Source organism: Crocodylus porosus, unplaced genomic scaffold, assembly GCF_001723895.1.
Source record: "Crocodylus porosus isolate Cpor-Errol unplaced genomic scaffold, CroPor_comp1, whole genome shotgun sequence".
Taxonomy (NCBI): domain Eukaryota; kingdom Metazoa; phylum Chordata; order Crocodylia; family Crocodylidae; genus Crocodylus; species Crocodylus porosus.
The window spans coordinates 215,015,378-215,039,676 of record NW_017728886.1 but is presented as its reverse complement, the minus strand read 5'-3'; the positions used below and the strand labels follow the sequence as shown (position 1 = coordinate 215,039,676).

General features: G+C 41.7%; 1 protein-coding gene across 2 annotated transcripts in view; it reads left to right on the top strand.

Annotated features, from left to right (window-relative positions):
- Nucleotides 1-24,299, top strand: part of STAU2 (staufen double-stranded RNA binding protein 2) — a 230,467-nt gene that overhangs the window by 87,006 nt on the left and 119,162 nt on the right. For both annotated transcript variants that reach the window (XM_019549301.1, XM_019549293.1), the window contains exons 10-11: nt 166-297; nt 10,721-10,781. In XM_019549301.1, the coding sequence (XP_019404846.1) occupies nt 166-297; nt 10,721-10,781 (193 nt within the window). The remainder of the gene's footprint in view (nt 1-165; nt 298-10,720; nt 10,782-24,299) is intronic.

Sequence of the window (24,299 nt, the reverse complement as noted above, 5' to 3'; positions counted from 1 at the left end):
TGGGCCATATATATATATATATATATATATAGAAAGAGAGAGAGAGAGATGTATAGAGGTCTGTCTGTCTAGAGATGGAGAGGGGGTCATTGCTGGGTGATGATTAGGGGCCACATATTTGTCAGTGATTTTGATTAATATTTTTGTTTCATTTCACTTTACAAGGTCAAAGTAGGCAATGAAGTTACTACTGGAACAGGCCCCAACAAGAAAATAGCTAAAAGAAATGCAGCAGAAGCAATGTTGCTACAGCTTGGTTATAAAGCCTCCACCCCTCTTCAAGATCAGCCAGAAAAGGTGAGAACTGATTGTTGTGGGGTCCAAATTGTTCCCTCAGATCTGATTTCTTAGCTCTTTCTCCACCTTATCGCTTAGTATGAACAGGGCCTGAACAGCTGCAGTAAGATCAGTTCAGTTGTATCGTTGGTTAGATATGATAGCCTTCCTTTAGCTACAGCTACACAGATTTGATTGGTAACTGCAATCTCTTCCTCTGCAAATATAATTGAGAATTAAATGTTCTTGTCGTGTGTGCACACACACACACACGTGTGTGGGGGGGGGGGTGCACGCATGTCCGTAGATGCTTGCATATTCTATTTAACAAAACTTAAGGCCCCTTTTCTTATATCCCTTTTATGTAATTCATGGTAGGATATTTTTTTCCTATTGATTTTGTACTTCCCATGTAGATGGTTAATTTTTATACGTGAAATAGTTAGGATTTTTTTGGCTTCTATTACATCTGACTCCAAACAGAAACTGCATTACAGAATTATCTAATAGAATCGGTAAAGGTATAACAGAAGATTACAGAATAATCTAATAGTGGGGGATGGCAGTTAGGCATAAATCAAATACCATATTTGTAATGGCGAGTCATGTTTCTGTGCCATCCTCAGCAAATTTATGTCCATATCAAGCTTACATTCAAATAGGAAATAAAGATGCACTAAGACTTTTTTTTAAGGTAATTCACTCAAAGGCAGCTTAGGTTGATCAAGAAAATATGTGCCAAATTTGTTAATAGTCAGACTGGGCTGTTTCTTAATTTGAAGGGTTGGTAGTATGGTCCTGTCTCAGGGACAGGCTGCTTAGCTGTTTTGACCTGCTTATAGTCTTTACTTCATTAACAAAATTATTTGTAACTCAAAGCTATCAACAGAAAACTTTTCTTCTGTCTCAAGGCATGTTTACGGTAAGGATATTTTATATTAAAGTATCTTTAACAGTGCAAAACCCCCAGTGTCAAGATGTGATCCCACTATAAACGTGTCTTGCATCTGTGATGTATGCCAGTTGTAGACAGAAAAATAACTACACACAGATTCACAAAAGTTTAGAGCTGGAAGGGACCTCGTGAGATCATTGGGTCTAGCCCCCCTGCTCTGGGAAGGGCAACTGTGTACTGGTGCTAAAATCTTCAGCATAGACCAGTTTGCAATATCCTTGTACAAACCAGAGAAGGGCTGTTTTTCTCCATATATACTGGCCATGCACGAACACATGCATCTGAGTATAAGCCTGGGAAAAAGACTTGCATTTTATAGTAATTGGATGGAGAGAGATGGGAAAGTTTCGGCCACACAGAACAAGGCTCCAGGCTAAAACCCAAGGGCTGCTCCCTTCCTGTGCAGTAGCCACCTCACTGAGTCACACATCCTCTAACTTGCTCCCTTCCTTCTAGCCCCTCCTATCTCTCTCTCTCCCACCTGTCCAAAAGGCAGAAGGAATGCTGGAGAGGGGACTAGATAATGTCCAACCTGTGGCTTGTTGGTTGGACCACAGTGCAGGGAATTCACATGCCAGTTCAGATGTCTTCTGGGGAAAGACAGATTAGAGCCCAGGTCTTCCACTCAGTGTCCTAACCAGGGGAGACGCATAGGGGATGTATGCGGGTGCACCCTCTGTGGGTATTTGCCACCCCGCCGCCGGTGGTCCACAATCACCCCTGGCTGATGTTGCTAGCGGCTCCTGCTGGTGGTGGTTGATCGCTGCCACCGCCACGCCCCACCCCCTGCTGACAGCGCTGGCAGCATCTGTGGGAGCTAACCGCTCACTGCCACTGGGCTTCCGCCACCGCCAGTGTGGCTGTGCCTCCCCCAGCCTCTGGGGCCATGCACCGTTCATGGTCCTAACCACTCAGCTCTTGGGGATAAACTATGGAAAGCCTCCTTCTTCATAATCTAACACTTTTTAACCATGGGATTTTGGCTGGCTGTATTTTCATAATTTATACAAGGGAATATGCAATTCTACCTTGTGTGGGTGATTTCATGCTCAGTTACTTGGTTTCACATGTGCATATTTCATGGGTGAAGTTTAGGTGCTGACGTTTCAGAATTTAATCCTTAACATTTTGAAAATGGAGCTTGACTTTCATTCTAAGTAATATGTTTAATATTTAAGTGTTTTATAAATACATTTGATGTTCTAAAAGGAGCAGATGTCAGGAGTTTTGAAAGATATAAATAGATTCCTCTCAAGACTGTTGATTTGGGTTGTGCAAGTAATTGAGTTTTTCGGTTTGGTGGCCAAACCAAAAAAATAAAAATATTAATTTGGAGTTAACCCAAACCAATCTTTTGTAACATTTTGTAAAACAAAACAAATGCTTCAGTTTACTTTGGGGCAGTTTTAGTACAAGTAGAGGCCTAGATTTACCAGGAGCAGATGGTAGTACTGTGTTGCCTCTAGAGTAGACCTTGGACCATGGCTTCCCCTGCCAAGAGTGCCCTAACTGCTTGGATATATGATAGCCTAGGATGAGTTTATCTCTCCATCTCCCCTACTGAAGCTGTTCCACTTAAATATTCATTTTATCAGAGAAGGAATGAAAATGACTTTATCCTAGTGTTTAAGCACTCATGTGGGAGGGAGGATACTTCATATACTCTTTCTTTTTGGTTCCTTAACTGGTCTGTTGACTGTACCCCATCCTTAAGAATTTCTTCTTTTATACATCATGTTCTTTCTTCAGCATCACCCTTTTCTGTTCCCCTTCTGGCATAAAAAATGTAAGAACTGCTGTGGGTGGTGACCTCTTCCACTCGTTTTCTCCTTGTCCTTGCTGTGAAGTGCTAGGGTTAGTGCACACATATCTTTAGTATATTTTTCACTGTGTTGCAATGTTAGAGGTGCATACATGTGCAATGCAGCCTTTCTTCGCCGAGTACTTTGAGTACAATAACAACCTCTAGGGAAAATGCACTGTGCAAAAACAGCCTGTAAGTCTTTAAACAGGTCTTAACTAAGTGAAATCAAACCTGGTTTTTCACTAGAACTCTAAAGCTTCTCCATAAGGAAAGGATATTTCTCTTCCAGCTTTAACTTTTAAATCTCTGCCATTTTGGCTAAAAGTCTGTGAGAGGAAAAAAATAAAAGGTCAAGATTTTTTTTAAATAAAAAGAAATGTATTTTTCATTCTTCTTGAATTAAAGATTGGCTGAAATATTTTTCCACAAGTTTTCCAAAAATAATTTGCCATCAGGCAGAAACTGAGTCTGAAATATTTCAGCCCAAAAGATATTACTTTCAGAGTGCTTGCGCAAGCGGAAACTTGTGACTAAGTGGAAAGCATTATGCAGCCTCAAGTAAGAATGGCTGCTGCTGTTTTGTTACATTTTAATTATTAGCTCTGTACTTACATGGTAATGTATTCATTTTGAAAAACAGGTTTGATTACGAACCTTTTAGAGTAGGGAGTCCTGAAATTATCAGGGAAAAGATATTTCAGTGTCCTAATATTCTGAGACTAATAAAGAAATGGATTTGTGCAAGCTTCAGACACAAATCACTTGCACATTACAACAAGAACTTTATTAAAAAGGGAGTAATTCAAGATAGTAAATTGTTATCGTTGCAGAGAGTTTAAGGCCAGAGAGGCTATTACAGCTCATCTAATCTCCACAGCATTAAGACTAAAGGTTTCATTCAGATACCTATATGAAAAGGTTAGTTAAACTGAAACATTTCAATCCTTAGATGAAACTGGGTCACAGGCAGAGAAAAAGAGACTGCGGTGCCATCAGTGCCTGAGCTTCCTGCAATTGCAGGGAATGGAATAGGCAAGATACTCCCACGTGATCCCAGTAGGCAAAACATGCCTCATGTTTTAGGGGAAGAGGAAGGTATTTATATCTGTCAGGAGCTCTTTGATAATCTGGCCCATGGGGAAACTACTTCCATATAAATGCCATAATAAAGCAGTTGGTGTGGACCTGAGTACATAAGCAAGATAGATAAGCCAGGCTTCTGAATGGAAGGTTCTCTATATCACCCCAAAGCATTCGTCCACTGTGCCCACTATCCCATCTATACTCATGGCTAATCTCTGATGCAGAGAGGGGTAGTTAGCTGTGTTAGTCTGAAGTCAGGCAGAAGGCATGGTTGATGTACACCTTATAGACTAACTAAACAAGGTATATATGAGCATAAGCTTCCATAAACTCAAGCTGACATCATCAGATGTTCTGAAAGGACAAGCATAAAGCAGTGTATAAGGTGGAATGAGTGTTTTGAATACAAAAGGTGGGAGAGGAAGGGGAGAAGGGGGGAGGCAAGGGACCCACAGGAACAAAAGGGTCACAAAAGCTAATCCAGGTAACAGGATAAAAATCTATAGCCCTTATTTAAACTATACTTAACACAAACCCATCTGTGGATAACTTAGTGTTCCAAAATGTCCTGTTCAAATTGGTTTTACTCCACTTTATACACTGCTTTATGCTTGTCTGATTCTGTGAGCTTAAGTTCCTGAATGCTTATGCTCTCTATGTATCTTATTTAGTAATATGTAAGGTGTATATCTACCCTGCCTTTAATCTGCGATGCATCAGAGGAAGACAGAAACCCCAGTCATTCCTTCCTGTTCCCTATGTGAGATTAACTGAAGCCCTGAAGCATGAGATTTGATTATAATCATTACCTAAATGAAGAACTGCAGATATTACAAAGATGTTGGGGGTAATATAGGCAATCTAAGTAATGTAAAAACAAAATGAATATATATGTACTCATGAGGTAGGAGAGGTATCGGTTAATGAAAATTGACAGTGCTCACTACAGCTGAGCTGAATGACTAATTCAGACTAAATACACATACCTTTAGTATATTTTTCACTATGTTGCAAACTAGTGCATACATGTGCAGTGCAGTCTTCCTTTGCTGAGTATTCTGAGCATAGCGACAGTCTCTCCTTTCCTCTGCTTGTTTATTTTGCAGTTTGTTCAGCCTGCAGCAGGGTGAAACTGTCTCATAACACTTGACTAACTTTTCTGCCACTTAAGGTGCAGCATTGCCTATTCTGCCTCCATCTTCAGGGAAAAATGTTAAAAATAGGTGTGTGTGTCACAGAAGTGGGCTCTGACAAACTAAAGTTACGTTAAGCGAATGCCATATTCGGGAAATTCCCAATGTAATTTTTAAGCTTCCAACAGTATTTCTAAAACTGTATAAAATCCATGGTTATATAATTTCTTTTCCAATATGTTCAGTGAATTTCCATTGTAGGACTTTAAACAAAGGCATGTTTTTCAGGTCTGTGTTCTGTGCTGTTCCTGCACCCAGGAGAATATGGCTAAGTACAGACAGTCAAAAAGCCCAAGGCAGAATCAGTTCCATCTAGGCAGCTTCCTCTAAGCTGCATAGGTTGAACTGATAACCAACTGAACTGACATTCAGTTTTCAATTGGGAAAGCCATTCAGTTTTCAGCTGGCCTGCACTGACTCAGGCCAGTAGGTGGGGTATACTAGAGCACATCTCCTGGCCTGCTGGCTCTTACCAGCTCAGCCAAGTTTCCCCTGCCTCCAGTTGTCCCCCCACAGGGGGTTAAGGAATCCCCTGTCTTGGTCCTCTCCCTCCCAGGTTTACCTCCTGCCTGGGTTCCCCAGCCCAGGCAGCCCTGGGGAGCTGAGGTGAGCTCCGTCCTTCCCCCTTCCCAGCTGCTGATTGCTTCAGCCACTGCCACAGGAGGGAGGGAGTAGCCCTCCCAGCTGGGTGCTTACCCATGTAGCCCAGCATTGGGCCACCAGGGATTACCTGCCTTGGGGGACTTCCCCCCATCCCAGCCTGGGGTCCCCCAAGGAGCTGAAGGGAATTCTTCCCTTCTTGAGCCCCACAGCTGCTTGCCTTATCTATCCCCTGAGAGTCTCAGGGATAGCCCAGGGCCACCTTGGGGAGCTTAGGGAAATTCTGTCACTCCTCTGCAACTGGTTTTGCTTCAGACTGGCAGCAACTCAGGCAAAACTGGCTGCAGAGGAGCAGAATTTCCCTCTACTCCCCGAGGCCACCTGAGACTTGCAGGGGCTAAGGCAAGCGGCTCTGGGGTTCAGGAAGAAAGAATTCTCCCCCTCCCCTGCTCCCTGGGGCTGCCCCGGGTTGGGGGACCATGGGTTGTGGTGGAGGGAAGCCCCTCAGAGCGGGAGCTTCCCAGTGCCCCCATGCTGGGCCACATGAGCAGGCACCTGGCTAGGAAGACTCGTTCTCCCTCCTTCCTGTGGCAGCAGCTGAAGCAGTCAGCCACTCGGAGGGGGGAGGGCTGCTGAGGGATTTACCCTCCCCCATGTGCCTTTTAGACCTTGGCTAGGGGGATCTGGGGGTCTGTTCCCTGCCCCCCCCCGACAGATACAGGCAGGAAGCAGGCTAAGGAGCAGGGGGGTGAGGTAGTCCCTGCTCCACTGGATCTGACAGCATGGCCCAGGGCTGCAAAGCATCCTGGGATGCTGGGAGGACTGTGAGTTAACTTGAACCAGGAAGGGGTCGGGGACTGAAGTTCCATAAACCGATGTGACCTAAATCAGTTAAATCCGATACTACATTCAACCAAGTTTATCTTAAACTGGTTCGGGCCATTTTGGAAGTGGTTTATGTGCACTGAACTTCTGTTCTGTTACAGGCTTAAAATGGTTTTTGATCACTTAAACTGGTTTATGTGCAACTTCTGTCTATCCCTAGCCTGTGTACCCCCTTCCTAGTCCCCTGAATTCAGGTAGTGTCTCAGAAAGGAGTGGGTTTGTGCTTAGAGACATGGAGTTGTTCTGAGCTACTCATAAAGTGGGGAGCAAGTGGCAAGCTGCTTCAACATACACTGATGCTCTGGAAGACATTGTACCTCACTGAGAGTGCCTTGCCATGCTCCCATAAGGAGTCTGGAAAGTCTTTCAAAGCATAAATCTATCAGATGGTAAGGAGCTAGCAAAGAACAAAGAAAATAACTATATTTGCCTAATATAACTTTTTCTGCTAAGTGGTTGTGATCTTCTAGTTGTACCACCCAATTTCAGAACTCCTATAATTATGTTGCTCCAAATATTTATATTACTCTAGAAAAATTTCTTCAGGCATTATTACAGTGTTCCTGTCTGATGATATATTTATTATGCTAGGAAAATTACCTCCCTGCAACAGGGGAAGGTATAGTGCAAACAATTCTGGAGTTTCTTCACCTAAGCTTACTAATGGATGTTTACACAACAGAGTGGTAAAAATGCTTTCAGCTCTGCCTATACCAACATGTCTACATGGCTAGAGACTTATGGCTCCCAATTTGTTTCAGAGCTGCCATAGGGAAGAGTGACACTTGACTTGCCGCATGGTTATTCTGAAAGTTCTTGATCTGTTATTATGAGCAATGAACAGAGCTGTAACAGCTGAAAAGACATGGCTTGAGTCATTGTGTTGTGCAGAGTAGACATGAGCAGAATGGCTCAGGAAGGTGCAAGAATGAAACACTGTAGCAGGCATCTCTGCTGCTTTGAAAAGATAAAGCATAGGGCTTCTGTCACTGCTGTCAGTCATGAGCAAAAGGCAGGAAAGAAATGATGCAGTAGCCAAACCAAGGCCTGCTGCCTGTGCAACTTTCAGCACACGGTGCTCCAGTGGATATGCTAGATGGCCCACTTTAAACTAGATCAGTGGTGGTTCTCAACCTTGACTCAGGGCACCCATTCCAAAGTGCCAGCTCTCAGCTTTCATTCATTTTTTAAATCTAGAATACTTCTTCTGTTGCAAAGAACTCAGAAAGACCAGAACAGTGAAAATGTTTTTGACACTGGATTCCTTTTTGAAATCTCTGTGTTTATCTTGTGAATCATGTGTAGGCATTTGAGCATGTAACAATGCTAATATTGGGTGACACCCTTGAAAGGATCTTATGGCACCCAGGGAAAGACTATCGCTGATTTAGCTGGCCCCTAGGCAGAGTCCTGTACTAAAGAAGAGATTTCATGCCCTGTTTACATTTCATCCATCCTAGCTCACAGAGGCAACCAAAATTTGGCTCTGTTCAAGAGATCAGGGAGCTGCAACATTTTAATTTTAACCAGCTTTTCTTCCTGCCACTTTACTACTTCCAGAAAAATCCATTCACTGTGGGTGGCATTAATGTGAGACAGCAGCACTAAGGATGACTTACTAATGCCTGGATTCTTGTTAAACTCTCTATCTTGACAACATTAATACACAGTAAACAGCGAGGAGTGCAAGGAGAGTTGGAAACGTCAGCGTCTCCATTTTCCAGCAGGGTACTTGGCAGATTTTATGGTTGTGCTCCAGGTTCATAGCAGTGCCATGCTGTTATAATGCACAGCACTAAATACGACACATTTACAAATCTCAAATTACTGATTAATTTCAACATCTAACTTCCTTTTAAAAAATCAATGCGCGTATGCCTGCAACATATAGGGGAAAGGGGAGCCCAGTTATAAGGATCCAGTGAAACTGAGGTGTGCAAGGATGAGGCTGACCAGTACGAAGGAAAGAGAGTTCTGCCGCCATATTCTTTCCATTGCATATCTGCCTTGCTTCACTAACAGATAGCACTTTTGCTTGAGTTCAGTGTCATATAGCTAACAAGGTATAACTAGGAAAGTGTCATAAGAACAGCTGCTCTGCGTGGCATGTACCCTTAAGCTGCAGTGACTCCCCCTTTGAGGTCCTCACATTTCATAAAGCAAATCTAAGTAGGTAGAAGGAAATGGGGATAAAGCAATGAGAGCACTGCAGGGTCAAGCAAGTACTGCAGGGGAGGCTAGGAGATTTCAGTGGTCTGAAATCCTCAGAATAGAACTTTGCCAGTTCTGCCTTGCCCATTCCTCCAGGGGTGAATATATAACCTAGGCATGGGCAAAAGTCTGTATTGTTGCAGAAGTCTCTGTTCATGTGTAAAAAGTATGTCAAAATAGAAAAGGATCATTTGATCCTGTGAAGAGGTGGCTATCACTGAGTCAGTCACTGAGCTTAATGTGAGCTGAATCTCCACCTTTACATGGACATGAAGGCTACCACTTACTAAATTTTGTGAGCCTTAAAGAATGGACTTATTGTTTAGCTTTGCATTTATTTCTATTTTGGCATAAGAATGAAATGTTAGATCACCAATATTGGACCCATTAAACTCCTCAATATAGCTGCTTAGATGTTTTAGCTATGGTAATGCAGACTGTAAGGGTCATCACTTCTCCTGTTCCAGGGTATACACTGATTCCTATCTGGGATAATATTACTTAATTACAGCATGTAATTATAATTATAGACCAAATTACACAATATAAGGCATTCAGTTATTGTAGGTGCCCCATGACAATATTGCATCTTTATCTATAGACAAGGTATCAGGCTAGTCTGGTCTATTCCACTGTGTCATTTTTTATATTGAGGACTAGATTGTGCCACTGAGACACTGCACTGCAGCGACCCAGAGATTGTATCTTAGGACATTTTGGTTTATATCTGTAGATAACCAGAAATTTAAGCAACTCCCTATCTGAGCCAAGTACCTGAGGAAATGTTGCTCACATTGCCATCATTAGTTTTGGCCAGGACCTGGTAATGTTTATGGGAAGATTTAGTACTGGAAGAACCTATCTTAGGTCAAAATGAAAGTGGTTTAGCAAAGTTGCATAGGCAGGATGGTAGAACCTGTGTCCATGTGCCTGTCAATCCCATCAGTCATAGTTTCATAGTTGGTAAAGACGGAAGGGACCTGAGCAGATCATCAAGTTCAACCCCCTGCCATGGCAGGAAAGAGTACTGGAGTCAAACAACCCCGGCAAGGTGTTCTTCCAGCCTCCTTTTGAAGACCCCCAGGGTAGGAGCGAGCACCTTTTCCCTTGGAAGTTGGTTCCAGATCCTAGCCACCCTGACAGTGAAGAAGCGCCTCCTGATATCTAGCCTGAATCTGCTCTCCGTCAACTTATGGCCATTATTCCTTGTTACTCCCAATAGTGCTCGGGGGAACAGGGACTCTCCCATTGCCTGCTGGTCTCCCTTAGCCAGTTTATTGACGGCCACCAGATCCCCTCTATCTTGTGGAGGCTGAACAGGTTCAGGTCCCATAGCCTCTCCTCGTAGGGCCTGCCCTACTGCCCCCGATCATGCGAGTGGCCCTCCTCTGCACCCTCTCAATGTTGTCCATATCCCTCCTGAAGTGTGGCACCCAGAACTGGACACAGTACTCCCACTGCGGCCTGACCAATGTTGTATAGAGGGCGAGGATCACCTCCTTGAACCTGGTTATGATGCATTTGTAGATGCATGACAAGGTGCGGTTAGCTTTCCTGACTGTGTCCCCACAGTCACTTTTTAAATATCCTACGAGCAAAATTAGTGTATTTGTGTGTGTGTGTGTGTGTGTGTATAAAAAGAAAAATATGGTTTTTTTATTTTATTTTTTTTTAAATATATGTTTTGTCCTTTATTTCTTCTTCTTTTTCCAGCCAGGGGAAAATAAGGGATGGAATGGTCAAACTGCTGGGTATCCTGAACCAACGAGTAACAGTAAGTATGCATCTTTATATTTAATTTATATTTACCCTTCTGCATTTTCCTTTTAAGAATTTTATTATTTGAAGCCAGCAAAACACTTTGTTTAGTTGTCATGAACTAAGCATATTTAGCATAGTAATTATCACCAACAGTTAGGTTTACTCTTGTTTATAGAGTGGTAGATGTGACACTGTAGCAAAAGCAGAATAGTTTTTGTTTGACTTGTGAAACCAAGTAGAGGACAGTTAATTATAGTTTGAGTCAGGGATAGTCTTCACTAAGAAAAAAGAGATGTTTTAAACTTGAATTACCTAACACATAGCAATTAAAATGAGGTAAAATCCTAGTAAAGGGAAAGTTGGTGTTTTTATCACATGTTAACAGAATGAAGTAAACTTTAGACTTTGTCACTTGCATGTTTTAAGGCTACGTAAGAAAAGGTTTGGTTTTTTTCCTGTTGCTGATACACTTTAGATACCTTTGTGCCTCTGCTCAGTGGCACTCAGCATGTTCTTCCATATCAGGGATGTTAAACATACAGACTGAAGGCTAGGTCTGGCAAGCAGAGCCCCAGTGCTGCCCCATTGACCCATGCGCCTTTTCAAATCATCCCTGCACACATGTGGCACTCACTGGGGTTGGGTCCCAGTCTATGCTGCTCGCAGCACTACTGGGGTGGGGGAGAATCCTGGGCTGTGCTGCCTGTGGCACTCACTGGGGCTGGATACTGGGCTACACTGCTCACGATGCTCACTGGAACCAAGTTCCAGTCCTGGACTGCAGAACTTGGTGCTTACTGGGGCTGGGTCCCAGGCTGCACCACATGTGACACTTGCTCTGGCCAGCAGCCCAGGCAGATCAGGCCATAGGGCAGATGAGTTTGATGCCCCTGTTCCAGATCAGTGTTGTGGGGAGGGGATCTTACGTAGAGACAAAGCAACCAACTTTTGGGTACAAAATCGAGGCTAAATGTGTGTCAAGTCAACAGATCTTAAGTGCATTATAGGCACCTGGAACCAAAAGTGTCTACACCACTTACATTTTTGGTCAGTGTAGTTAACTTAGTGTAGTACTGTAGGCAGTCTAATTAGTTGTATTGCAAAGAATAGTGCATCTGGGACAAATATAATAATCCATTCAGTAATGTGGACCATCTCCACTCTCAGAGGAAAGCTAGTCTGAAATGCTATGAGGGGGGGAAAAAAGACCTATCAGGCCACTAGTAAAGGGCTGTCTCCATCTTGAGCCTTCCTTCCCTTTGAAGTACAGAGTTTAAACCTTCTCTATCAAAACTTGTATAAGAGAATTGTCTATTCATTACAGTTAAAAATACCCCTCCTTCACTGCTTTCTCTTTGTATTCCATTCTCATTCTATAAAGCTGGGGTAGGCAGTGTTTTTGGTCAGAGTGCCCAAAACACTTGCAACCTGGTGGGCAGGGGCAGATGGCATGGGAACCATGAGGGGTCCAATCCTTGTTGTGGCAGCGCAGACCTTGCCACTTCCCACCCTCCAGCCAGAGGCACATGCCTTTGCATGCCACACTGGCAGTCGTACCAGGGACTGCCTATCCCTGCTATAAAGCCTTGGGTGCAGATGATAGATGTAAAGAGGGATTTCGGTTTTTATCTAGAAATGACATAAATGATTTAAATTTTAAATGATTTAAAATAACTAGTAGCATATTTTTTTGCGTACCACATGCCTCCAAATAAGACATGCATCTTGCTTTTGGAAGGCCGAACATAGAAAAAACAGATTCCAAAGTCATGGCCAACTGTGACATAAAATTGGTTCTCCTGGAACATTAAGGGCTTATATACATGTGCTGGGAGCCTGCTCTGATTTATTAAAAATCCAGCATGTCAGAGCTGACTTGATTAATCAAGTCTACTGGATTTCACTTTCTCCAGCAGACTCTAGCTCGGGGTGGTAATTATTTCAGGTGGAGGGCTGCTTACTGAATTTTGGCAAGCCATAGAGAGCCGCATGACAGGCAGCCAGAGGCAGATGAATATTAATTTTCTAAATTTTTTAGGGGCCCTACGGGTCGAATAGAATGGTCTGGTGGGCTCCATCTGACCGACGGGCCGCATTTTGCCCACCCCTGCTCTAGTGTCACATGTATTAGCATCCCCACTCTGAAAAATGGCAGCAGGGCACTTTGAAGTAAAACTCATCAAACAAGCTTTAGTTCAAAGTGTCCCACCACCATTTTTTCAGTGTGAGGACACTGATGCACATAATGATTGGGAGCTTTTAATTAGCACAGCTTGCTAATTAAATTCCCCCCCACCCCCCCATGCCTCCCAGAGCACATGTAAAAATGCCCAGAGTGTCCAGGAAGTATGCTATCCCAGGAGATAGCCAGGGTGAGCAGGCAAGAACTTTTTATTGTGACAGGACAGCAACAAGGCCAGGACACATCCCAGCACAGCCGACCTGCTTCATTTGGTGATGTCTATTTCTAGCCTAAGGACAGCTAGTAGTATTAGCACTTCATTGTTCACATCAGGATGTGTCCCAACACAGCTGATCTGCTTCTTCTGGTGAAGCACATGTTGCCTATTAGAATAAGCAGTGGCATAATGCGAGTCTCTGGCATCCATTTGTGCTCCCCCCTTCTCATCTGCAGCCAATTGTTGAGTGTGGGGTGGAGAGGGGAGGAATCCCCTGGTGGCGGATTGCCCAGCCCAAAAGTGCAGGTAGCAAAACTGAAAGTCCTGGTGATGAAACCAGAAGTGCTACCAGGGTGCCGAGTTCCCCTGGACAGCGCAGCCAGTGCTGCCCCCACCCCCCCATGCCCTTCCCGTCACTACACTACTGAGAATCATAGAAAATTAGGGGTGGAAGGGACCTCAGGAGGCCATCTAGTACAACCCCTTGCTCAAAGCAGAACTATCCTCAACTAGATCATCCCAGCCAAGGCTTTGTCTAGCCAGGTCTTAAAAATCTCCAAGAATGCAGGGTCCACAATGTCTCTGCATTCCAGTGTTTTACTAGCCTCCTAATGAGAGTTTTTCCTAATATCTAGCCTAAACTTTCCTTGCTGCAACTTGAGACCGTTGTTCCTTATTCTGTCATCCACCGCCACTGAGAACAGTCTAGCTCCATCCTCTCTGTAATCACCCTTCAGGTAGTTGAAAGCTATTAAATCCCCCCTTCAGTCTTCTTTTCTTCAGACTAAATAATCCCAGTTCCCTTAGCCTCTCCTCTTAACTCGTGTGCCCCAGTCCCCTAACCATTTTGGTTGCCCTCTGCTGGACTCTCCAATTTGGCCACATCCTTTCTGTAGCAGGGACCCCAAAATTGGACACAGTACTCTAGATGTGGCCTCACCAGCGCTGAATAGAGGGGAAGGATTCACTTCCCTCAATCTGCTGGCAACACTCCTACTAATGCAGCCCAGTATGCCATTAGCCCCCTTCACAACTAGGGCACACCGTTGGCTCACATTTAGTTTACTGTCCATTGTAACCTCCCAGTCCTTTTCTGCAGAGCTGGTAATTAGCCAGTCAGTTCCCAGTCTGTACCAGTACATGGAATTGTTCCATCCTAACTACAGGGCTTTTCACTTTTCCTTATTGAACCTCATGATATTTCTTTGGTCCAGTCTGCCAGTTTGTCCAAGGCTCTCTGAATCCTAGCCTCCAGCATATCTGTTACTCCCTTCAGCTTGGTGTCATGTGCATACTTGCTGAGGGTGGACTCCATCCCATCTTCCAGGTCACTGATGAATGTATTGAACAAAACCAGCCCCAGGACTGACCCCTGGGGCACTCCTCTTGATACTGGCTGGCAGTTGGACATTGAGCCATTGATTACTACCCTTTGAGCCCAATGATCCAGCCAATTTTCTATTCACCTTACAGTCCATTCCTGCAACCTTGCTTCCAAGAATGTTGCGGAAGACCATATCAAAAGTATTGCTAAACTCAAGATTTATCACATCCACTGCTCTTCCTGCATCCACAGAGCCAGTCATTGGATCATAGAAGGCAGTCAGGTTGGTCAGGCATGACATGAGGTGAACCTGAGACCCTGGAAATATCATTGGTCTTGCAGGACAAATGGCAGTGTGTTCCTCACTTCCAGAGTTGTACCACCAGCAGTCTCCAGGGCATGTCTCTGGAAGTAGGCAAAGTTAGTGTTTCCCAGTTCCAGAGGCACAGCCCCAGTAATCACTGACTTCAGAGTAGCTGTCCTTGAACAACAAAACTTTAAAAATCAACTTGAGCTCAAAACTGGGACAGGAAATCATTCACAGAGCGGATTGCATTAAGTATGGTCTCAACAGAGACTCTGGATTCTTATCTCTTTACCTAGACTAGCTTTTGTAACTTCTGTGTCCTTCAATAAGTTAACAGCCCTAAACTTCTCTGAATATGTGAACTGGTTTGTTTATTCCCTTTCATTTCTTCAACGCACTTTGCCTATTTCAGCAGTACCTTCTATCCTTTTCTCCCCCTTGCCCTACCCTTTGTATTAAATTACCTTACTGTTTTCTGTTTAGTACCCCTGCTCTCTGCAAGTCCATTCATAGCATCTGGCAAAGTAGTCTGTAGCCTATGAAAACTCATATCTCTCTGAATAAGTTAGTCTATAAGATGCTACACTACCCTGCCTTCTCCAGAAGTACTTTAAAAGGATCAACAGCTTCTAGTGTTTCTCTCATCCCTGTGTGTTTTCTCTGGAAAATACTTCCTACTTGGTTTTCTCCAACATACCAACTTATTGCACCTCCTGTATCCCACAGGATAAATCCCCAAAAGCTGACCTTTGCTTCTTTCAGCTGTCAGTTACTTTAATAGCCATTGTTATGACAAACTTCTTAGCTCTACTTCCCCCAGTTGGTGAACCCTCCAACCCTTAAACCATAAATGTCCTTTTCCCTTCTCTCCTGTACTTGACAATATTAGTAGCAAAAAGTAACTTGTTGCACTTGTGCTCTATTTTGCTTTCTTGTGAAAGTTATAGAAAAGCTTTTTTCCTGCTTGTAGCTAAGAAATGTCAGGGGTGTCAAATATGTTGTCACCTCATCTTTCTGCAACATTCTTGAAAACATCAAGTTGGAATTGTGGCTGCATACACACATTCAAAAGATCTGGAAAAATTCTCCTGGTTTTGTTTTCTTGGTAGAAAAATTTACCTGGAGATGCCTACATAGATATTCAGATGTTCAGCCCCTGAAGAGCAGAGAGCTTCAAGTGCTGGCCCTGTGCAATTAGGGGGCCCCTTTGTGCACATCTCAGTATGTTCTGCAGGCTCCCTTAGTCTGCCTGGAGATGGATGGCCCCAGTACACAGGACAGCCCTGATTAGCTGACACAGACTGCTAAGTATCAGTATGTCTCTGTACAGCACAATATGGGAATTTAAGGGGGGCTTGTTCTGCTCCCTGCTTGACTGCAGCATTAGAATCCAGTGAGTAACAAGCTGTCTCCCTATTGGGGGAGCTGCTGGTGACATGCAGTCTCCCTTTGCCAGGGGGAGAGCAAAGCACTATGGGAAAATGGAGGACTGTACTGTGGTTTATCTTGGAAGAGAATGTGAACAGACATTCACTCTCCCAAGAGAAACTCTCCCAGGAGTGAATTAACCCTGGTTGTTTGCAGGTTATTTTTCTTCTGGAGCAGGCATTTTTTGTTCTGGGAAAAAATCCTGAACATCTGTACACTTGTGCTTTTGCCTGGGAGAGCAGCAACTCTCCTATGAGAAAATTAATGCCTGTATGTGGCCTGTGAGATTCACAAAGCTGTGACTGAAGAGATGAAGATGCTGAATCTTAAAACCATATTTTCTATCAAGTGTTTCTCAAGAACTTAAGTGAAAGAGGCATTGCTGGAAAAAACTGTGAAACAAAAAGTACATTTCCTTTCACCCAGTTTTTAATCGGTATTCCTCTAATATCACAAACCTACCAGCTCTCTGGTACTGCATAATGTCCTCTATAGAAAACAGGGAGCTAAGACTTGAATTTTAATGCTAAGAAAATAAGTAGACCTTTATATATTAGAGAGAAGTCTAAAAAGGCTACAAATCATTTTTGCCCCAGAGAAAGTGTTTTACAGTTTTATATTGAGAGGTTAAACTGAAGCATCTTTTAGGAATTATTTAAGTGAAAACTAAGGAACTGTTTGTGGAAAACTTTATTTTTTAAAACAGTTTATCCTGCGTGTAAAATATTTACTGTTGTTTTTCTTCCTAGTCTTTTATTACTAGGGAGTTGTGCATGAAATTAGGATCTTTGTTCCTTAGGAATACATCTGCTCCTGCTGCTTGTTCACCACCTGAAATCATAATCCTCTGTTTGTGACATCATAATTAGTTACTGTGAAGATGATTAGTATGTCACAAACAGAGGATTATGATTTCAGGTGGTGAACAAGCAGCAGGAGCAGATGAACTCAAAAGGAACAAAGTTACTTGATCTCATGCAATTGTTCTTAGTAAAAAATAAACCCAGAGAAAAACAGAAAATAGGTGGGGATAATCATGATAACATCTTCAATCTAGGGTTATAGAGAACATTACTATTTCAGTATATACTAGATTGGAACATACTGGACTGGAAAAGGATCACGTGGACAATTACCCTTAGTATTAAGTATAATTTGTGATTTTTTTAAATTTTTTTTTTTACCTATCTAACCAGTAGCATCTCATAGAAATAAATTCTTCCACTAAGTGACCAATTGATGGGGGAAAAATATAGATAAATTGTAGGAAAGTCTTTGCTCTTTTATTTATTCTACACCTATTTATTGAAAAAAATAAATGCACAATAAATTTAGACAGCTTTTTCATTCAGTTTTTCATGCTTCTAAGATCTTGGTCTTGTAGGAAATGTGACTTGTTTCAAATTTATAGCTGAGGCATTTTATACATTCTTTACTTCAGGTGTCTTTATATTTAATTTTCATCCAGGGAATGTTGGTGGAGCACTCCTGTGGCTGTACACCTGTACACTTCCATGGATGATAGCCAAAATCTATTCACAGTTTATTGGATACAGTGTCCAACTTATGGTTCAACTGTGTTGAACTCAGATGTAGCAGCATTGCATTTTTATTTAAATATTTAATGTATTTTTCTGTGTGCTTTGAGGGTATAATTATTATAGATTTTATGCATCTTATAATTTAATGATTTTTCCTTCTTGGTTATTTGGTTTATATTTAGTATCATATAAATTGAATTTCAGTCTTGTATTTAGCAATTTGGACGAGGCAGTCACTAAGCTGGAACAGTAAGCAATAACAGTTTCAAACAATGTATTTTACCCTAAGATTTGAAAGAATTTTTAAGGGAAACCTAATATTATTGAGGAAAGGCAGAAGGTAGGGCAGGGTAGCACCTTAGAGACTACCCTGTTGAGAGGGGCACAAGATTTTGTAGGCAACCAGCTTGTAGGCAATCCAATGCCGTATGTTATATATGCTATATGTTATAGTATCTGACAAAATAGCTTGAATTTCTGTTTTTGTTGCCTACAAAAACTCATGCCTCTCTGAACCAGTCCCTAAGGTACCACCCTGCCCTGCCTTTTGCCTGACTTTAGTCTAACACAGCCAACCACCTCTATGTGTTTTTTTAAGAAATGGAAATGGGAGAGTAGTGGGAAATAAAAAGCAAGGAAAGAACATATTGCTTTCTCCTTACCAGTTTGAGAACTAAATTCTTATAGAATGAGAGTTTACTCAAGTTCATTAAATTTAATTCCCTTGACAAAAGCATTTGCCCATGGTGGCCTATGTAAAGGCAAGGGTTAGCTTTTACATTCAGACTTAAGAAAGTGATTCTGATAGAGATTTTCTTATATCCATATTTGTAGTTGACTCTTTACCTAAAGAAATCTTTAGAGTTGCCACAAGTGTCCTTGAAATTTTCTCTCTTTCGCTTTCACACATCAATTTTTACTAAAAACTTGCATAACTGTTTGTCTTCTTCACACCTGAAGAAACTACCTCACTATTGGTCCAGAATAATAACTTCCTTGAAGAACTGAGTCACTTGAGCTGAGGCACTTCTGCTGACAGAGACAAGACTTTATTTCAAGGTCTCCATTTCCCCCTCCAAGCTCCTCCCTTACTTCAAACATCTTACCCCTATGACTTCCTCTCCCCTACTGGTTTCTTCTTCTCTGATTTCATCTTCACTTATAACTTCACTGTGCATGTTGATGTCCCCCTTGACCTTCTTAACTTCAACTACCTCTTCATCCTTGTCTGTTAGACTTACTCATTCTTTCATCTCTCCCACATGTAGGGCATGCCCTTGATTTCATCATCACAACTTTCATTCCCCTTTTTACTACTCCATTAATGAATGATCTTTCTTGTACAGGCCATTCTGTGATTGAATTTGTGAACTCTCCTGATTGCTTCATCCTTCAAAATTACTCTCTCATAGCTCTTACAAGCACCTTTGACTGCTTGATTTGCTTCTGCTTCCTGATTTGCTGATCTCTTTTTGCTGGTAATAGGTTCTGTCTGTCTGTCATCTTCCATTACACAAAACTTGTGTGGTAGCCTTAATCAAAAGTGTTGCTTGCGTGCTTGCCTACTATCCAGGCCTCCAAATGCATGAGTCTGCACCTCATAAATAATGGTGCATATCCTATGTACAGGTCTGCTAGGGCAGGGGTCAACAACCTACAGCCACTGAATCTGGCCTGCAGAGCCAGGGGGCTTCAGTGGTATTCAGCAGGAGGCAGACTACTGCAACTATATGGTAGGGGAGCGGTGGCTGTGGTTGTGTCCTACTGCTGGCCTGCCCTGCACCCAGCCTGGGTCATTCTGGCACACTGCCTGAAAAGGGTGCTGATCACTGTGCTAGAGCATTTAATCAGATACACTGTAGAAATGACTCATAAGTATTCATTTCCCAAAAGGAGGAGCAAAACTTTAACAAAACTTGTTTCCATAAGTATTTGTTTCAGTTAAATACACACAAAATTGGAACCAAAAAACCCCCTTTCTGAAAAAAAAAACACTTCCTGTCGACTAAGAACATAAAAATATATACTCCTTTCTACTGCTTCTTTCTCAGTTTTGTCTTGTCATAATTCCATCTGTTCTCCAATTGTGCAGAGTTCTCCAGTAAAATCTAGGAACTCAAGACCTCATTTCATAAAGAAGAATATATTATTTACCTTCATCACAGGGTTTATGTGAAGTAAAACATCGATATTTGAAGGGGAGACATTATATATAAAACATCAGTTTGTTTTGAATGGAGCAACAGAGCATTGTTAATTTTCTGCTGGCTATTACAGTGATTTGGTAGCTTAGAAATACCTCAGATAGCTTTATTAGTTAGATAATGATAAGCATCCTAGCTTATACTCTGTGCCAAGGTGATCTATAGACTATTGCCTAGTGCATAATGGCTTTCATGTTTTTTTGGCTAATATTTTCAGAAGTTTTGTTGAGTAATAAAAGTAACACTTGAAACCATATCCTTGTGTATAAATTGTTAGGTTTTCACAATATACATAAACATAGAGAATGGTAGCAGTTGTTTATTGTAAGACTTCAGTTACTCATTTTTGTTACTAAAATAATCACTCAATTTTACTTCAGTAATTTTGACGCAAATGGGTATACACAGGCAAAAGTTTAAGAGGTGCTGAGTACCTGAACGTCTCCAGTGGAACTTGGTATCTCCCAAGATGTCCAAGAATTCCATTTGGAATTGCTTCATGAGCAAGTAACTTATGGCATTTATACACATATATTTGTCTGCTCTGATGCACCGGAGATCTGGGGTGTTGGAACAGATTTGATTAATCGAGTCTGCTCCGCACATGAGCTGACACGCCTGGTGCTGCATCACATGCATTTGTATAAATGGTGAAATGTGTGTCAGCACTGAGAAAATGGCGGCAGTGTGCTTTAAAACTAAAACACCTTCAAACAGTTCATAAACGTACTGCCACTGTTTTCTCAGTGCTGACATGCATTTTGCTGTTTATACAAATGTATGCGCTGCAGTGCTAAGCGCTTTTAAAAGCACCCAGTGCTGTGGCACAAACATGTGTGCAAATACCCTTAAGGCCAGATTATGATCACCATATGCCTGTTGCACAATGCTTTATTCCACAGCTAATCTCACTGCTTTAAGTGAGACTGTTTGAAAAGTGTTTACTCATTGTGAGGTGAGTTTTGGTGGCAGAATCTGGACCTTAAAAAAACTGTGTGTTGGTTTATGCTAGCTGACTCCGTTGCGTTTGTGGTACTGGTTAAACAGTTATCTTTTGGCCAAAGATGTTTTATTTAAAACATTGAAAGATCTGGTTTGTTTTATAAAGTGCATCACAGATAGTACTAGATCACATCCCTGTCTGTGTAACTGCACAGGGGAATAAGGGACTCAGCTCTGCTGTCTCCCCTTTCTACAGGTTTCAGCGCAGGGAGGAGAGGGTGTTCTACAGAGATATTCAGGGGGAGTGGACATATGCCAGTGGAGCTGTGGTTCTCCTGACATAGTACCTAGCAAATCATTCCCTTCTTAGCTGAGGCAAGGAAGGAGGCAGCAAATAGTGGCTGTTCAAGTTAGGAGAAACTTCTTCGTGCATCTGTAGGTAGCATAATGATGCGCTGCCTTTCATTCAGGACAAGCCTATGGTTCAGAGGATGTAGTTTAAGGATACTTGGACCAAGAAAAGGATATAACCAAACTTTTTAGAGATGGGGAGCACCCCATCTTTTTAAACTTATTTCATGGAGTCATAAGATGCTACCAGAAACTCAATTTCTACTTCAAAAATTGCATTTCTAGTCTCATGTTTATGAAGAAGATCTTGAAAATATGACCTGAATGTAAGCAAGGCAGTGATATCTTCTTGAATTTGCAAACAGCTATATAAGAATTCTGAGAGGAGTTTCATAGTTTTATAGTTTCTAGGGTCGGAAGGGACCCAAGTAGATCATCTAGTCCGACCCCCTGCCATGGCAGGAAAGAGTACTGGGGTCAAACGACCCCAGAGAGGTGTTCATCTAACCTCCTCTTAAAAACACCCAGGGTAGGAGCTTGCACCACTTCTCTTGGAGTTAACTGCTCCATCCTTCTTACTGCATTTAACCTAGAAGATGTGGCTCTGGGGCCATCTACCAATACTACCCCTAGAGAGGTTTGTATTTGTGGGGAACCTTACTCCCACCATGGTTCTTTTGGGGTGATGTTAGCAGACCCTCCTCCTGTAAAGCCCTTCAGGTAGTCCTTTGTGATATACTCTAGGTAAGGATTAAACAGTATAACAGTGATTTTCAATCAAGGTCACTGTGGCACCCTGAGATCATTTCAAGGGAGCTGCAGGGTGCCACAGAATGTTAGCACAGTTAGATGTGCAAACATAATTCACATCATAAACCCCAAAATTTCAAATAGGAATCCATAGTATTAAAAACATTCTGACCTATTGTAGTTTCTCTGTGTTCTTTGCAACAGAAGAATTGCAGTATTATTTTTCTGTAGTATAAAAAACAAGTGAAAACTGAGAGGTGGTGTTTTCTAAAGGGTGCCTTGAGTTTATCAAGGGGTGCCTCAGGTCTAAAAAAGTTAAGAATTAGGTCTGTGTGAAGCTTTGGTCGCTGATTCGATCTGGCCCAATTTGGTGGCTGAATTGCCTAATCTGAATTGAATCAGGAGACCCGTTAATCTCTCTGAATCGAATCGCAACTCTCTGAATCAATTCAGATTCAGAAAGATTCGACAATTCAGACATAGACACAGCTTTAAATGTTTTTTCTACATATCTCAAAGTACCAGCTGTGGCTTGTGAATGCTAAGATGCTGGGGCGGATGGAGCGTCCCACAGGAGTGCAGGGGGGTCTCCACCACGTTCGGCAGCAGATCCAAAAGTGGACGCAAAGCACCCCACACTCCTGTGGGACTCTCCATCCACCCCACCATCACAGCATTCACAAGCCGCACCTGGTACTTCGAGGTATGTAGAAAAAACATTTAAAGTTGTGTTTGTGGCCGACTTGCTGATTGTCTGAATCAGCGTCGAATCTTCGGTTTCGGATTCAGCCAAATCGAATTGGGACAGTGATCCGAATCAACAAATCTAATCACTGTCCCCAGTTTGGGCCAAATCAAATACAGTCTGCTTCGCACTCCCCTTTTAAGAATGACTGCTCCAGACAAAAGATTAGGATGAGCAATCCAGGTCTGTCCAATGAAAAATGATGAAGGAAACCATGTCATTCAAAAAGAAATTCTTTATTTACTTGTCCCTGCCACTGCTATGCTAACAAGTGGGACTATATCAGAAGGGTACAACTATATGAGGTAGTCCAGTGAAACAGCCTGTATACAGTATGTCTCTAAACCCTGATAGTTGTCTAATATCTGATTAATAGATGAAAACAAAGGATGTCTCACACACCTGAGGTTGATTTTTGGGCCTTGGATTAGATTTTCTTTTGAGGTAGCAATTGTATGGGACTGCAAACAATTACCGTTAAAGAATGGGTAAGAACTGTTTTCCAAGTGTTAGTGATTATCATTGCATAGCTAGCCTGCATATTTTCCTAGCATGATTGCCCACAGGTTTAAATAATAATATGCTTGAGCATGGAAATTATTTCTAGATTCTTTATGAATGCAGCTATAGGTTATATCCAACAGAAGGTGCACCATTGTTGCTATAAATGGAGGACTTTAATTCCCATGACTCAATAGTTGTGACACATTACCATATGCTTTTTGTTTTGCAATTATATATAATTGAGTAATATAAAGTTGAATTTAGCATATGATAAATTAATACTTGATATTCACATAAATCTAGATTTTTCAGACGAATGGCTAACAGATAGATCATTGTTAATTTTAAGGATCTGATGGTACACCAAAAACTTTTATTCAGAAAGCATCCAAGAGGGCTCTCATTTTGTGTTTGTTCTTTCATGTTTTTATTAACAGCATTTATATGAAAATATATTCTCATCTTTGTTCTTTAAGAATTCTTTTGCTATTACAGTTTTTTCCTGACTTGGTGTCCTAATCCTCATGTTGTGATGCTGTAATTACCACAGCAACTAAACTGTGATATACAAACAAAGTCAGTCATTCAGATTTGGAACAAGCAGCAAGACTAGAAGAATTTTATAAAAAGATCTTAGTAATATTTTAAAAATATATCTAGAGAAACTTAAAAATATATCTGTTTTAGCAGAATTATTCAAAAATTGGCTTTTAAAAAATTTTGTGGGCTGCATCAGGGGCTATTTAAAGTGATTTTTTAATTTGGATTCTGAAGTTAAAATCCTGATAAGTTGCAAGTTTATACATTATACTACTCACTGTTAAAATATAATCGGCAGGGATGTTAAAATTCCCTACCTCTTACGTATGTTGTATGACTTCAATTAATTATTACTTATATAGCACTTTGTGATCTTTAGATGGAAGGTGTTATTTAACAGTAAAGTACTTTTACTGTTATTAATTTAGCACTTCCATTATTGCAATTTAAGCACTTTAAGAACATTTACCATATCATACTCAGTATCTTTTTATCA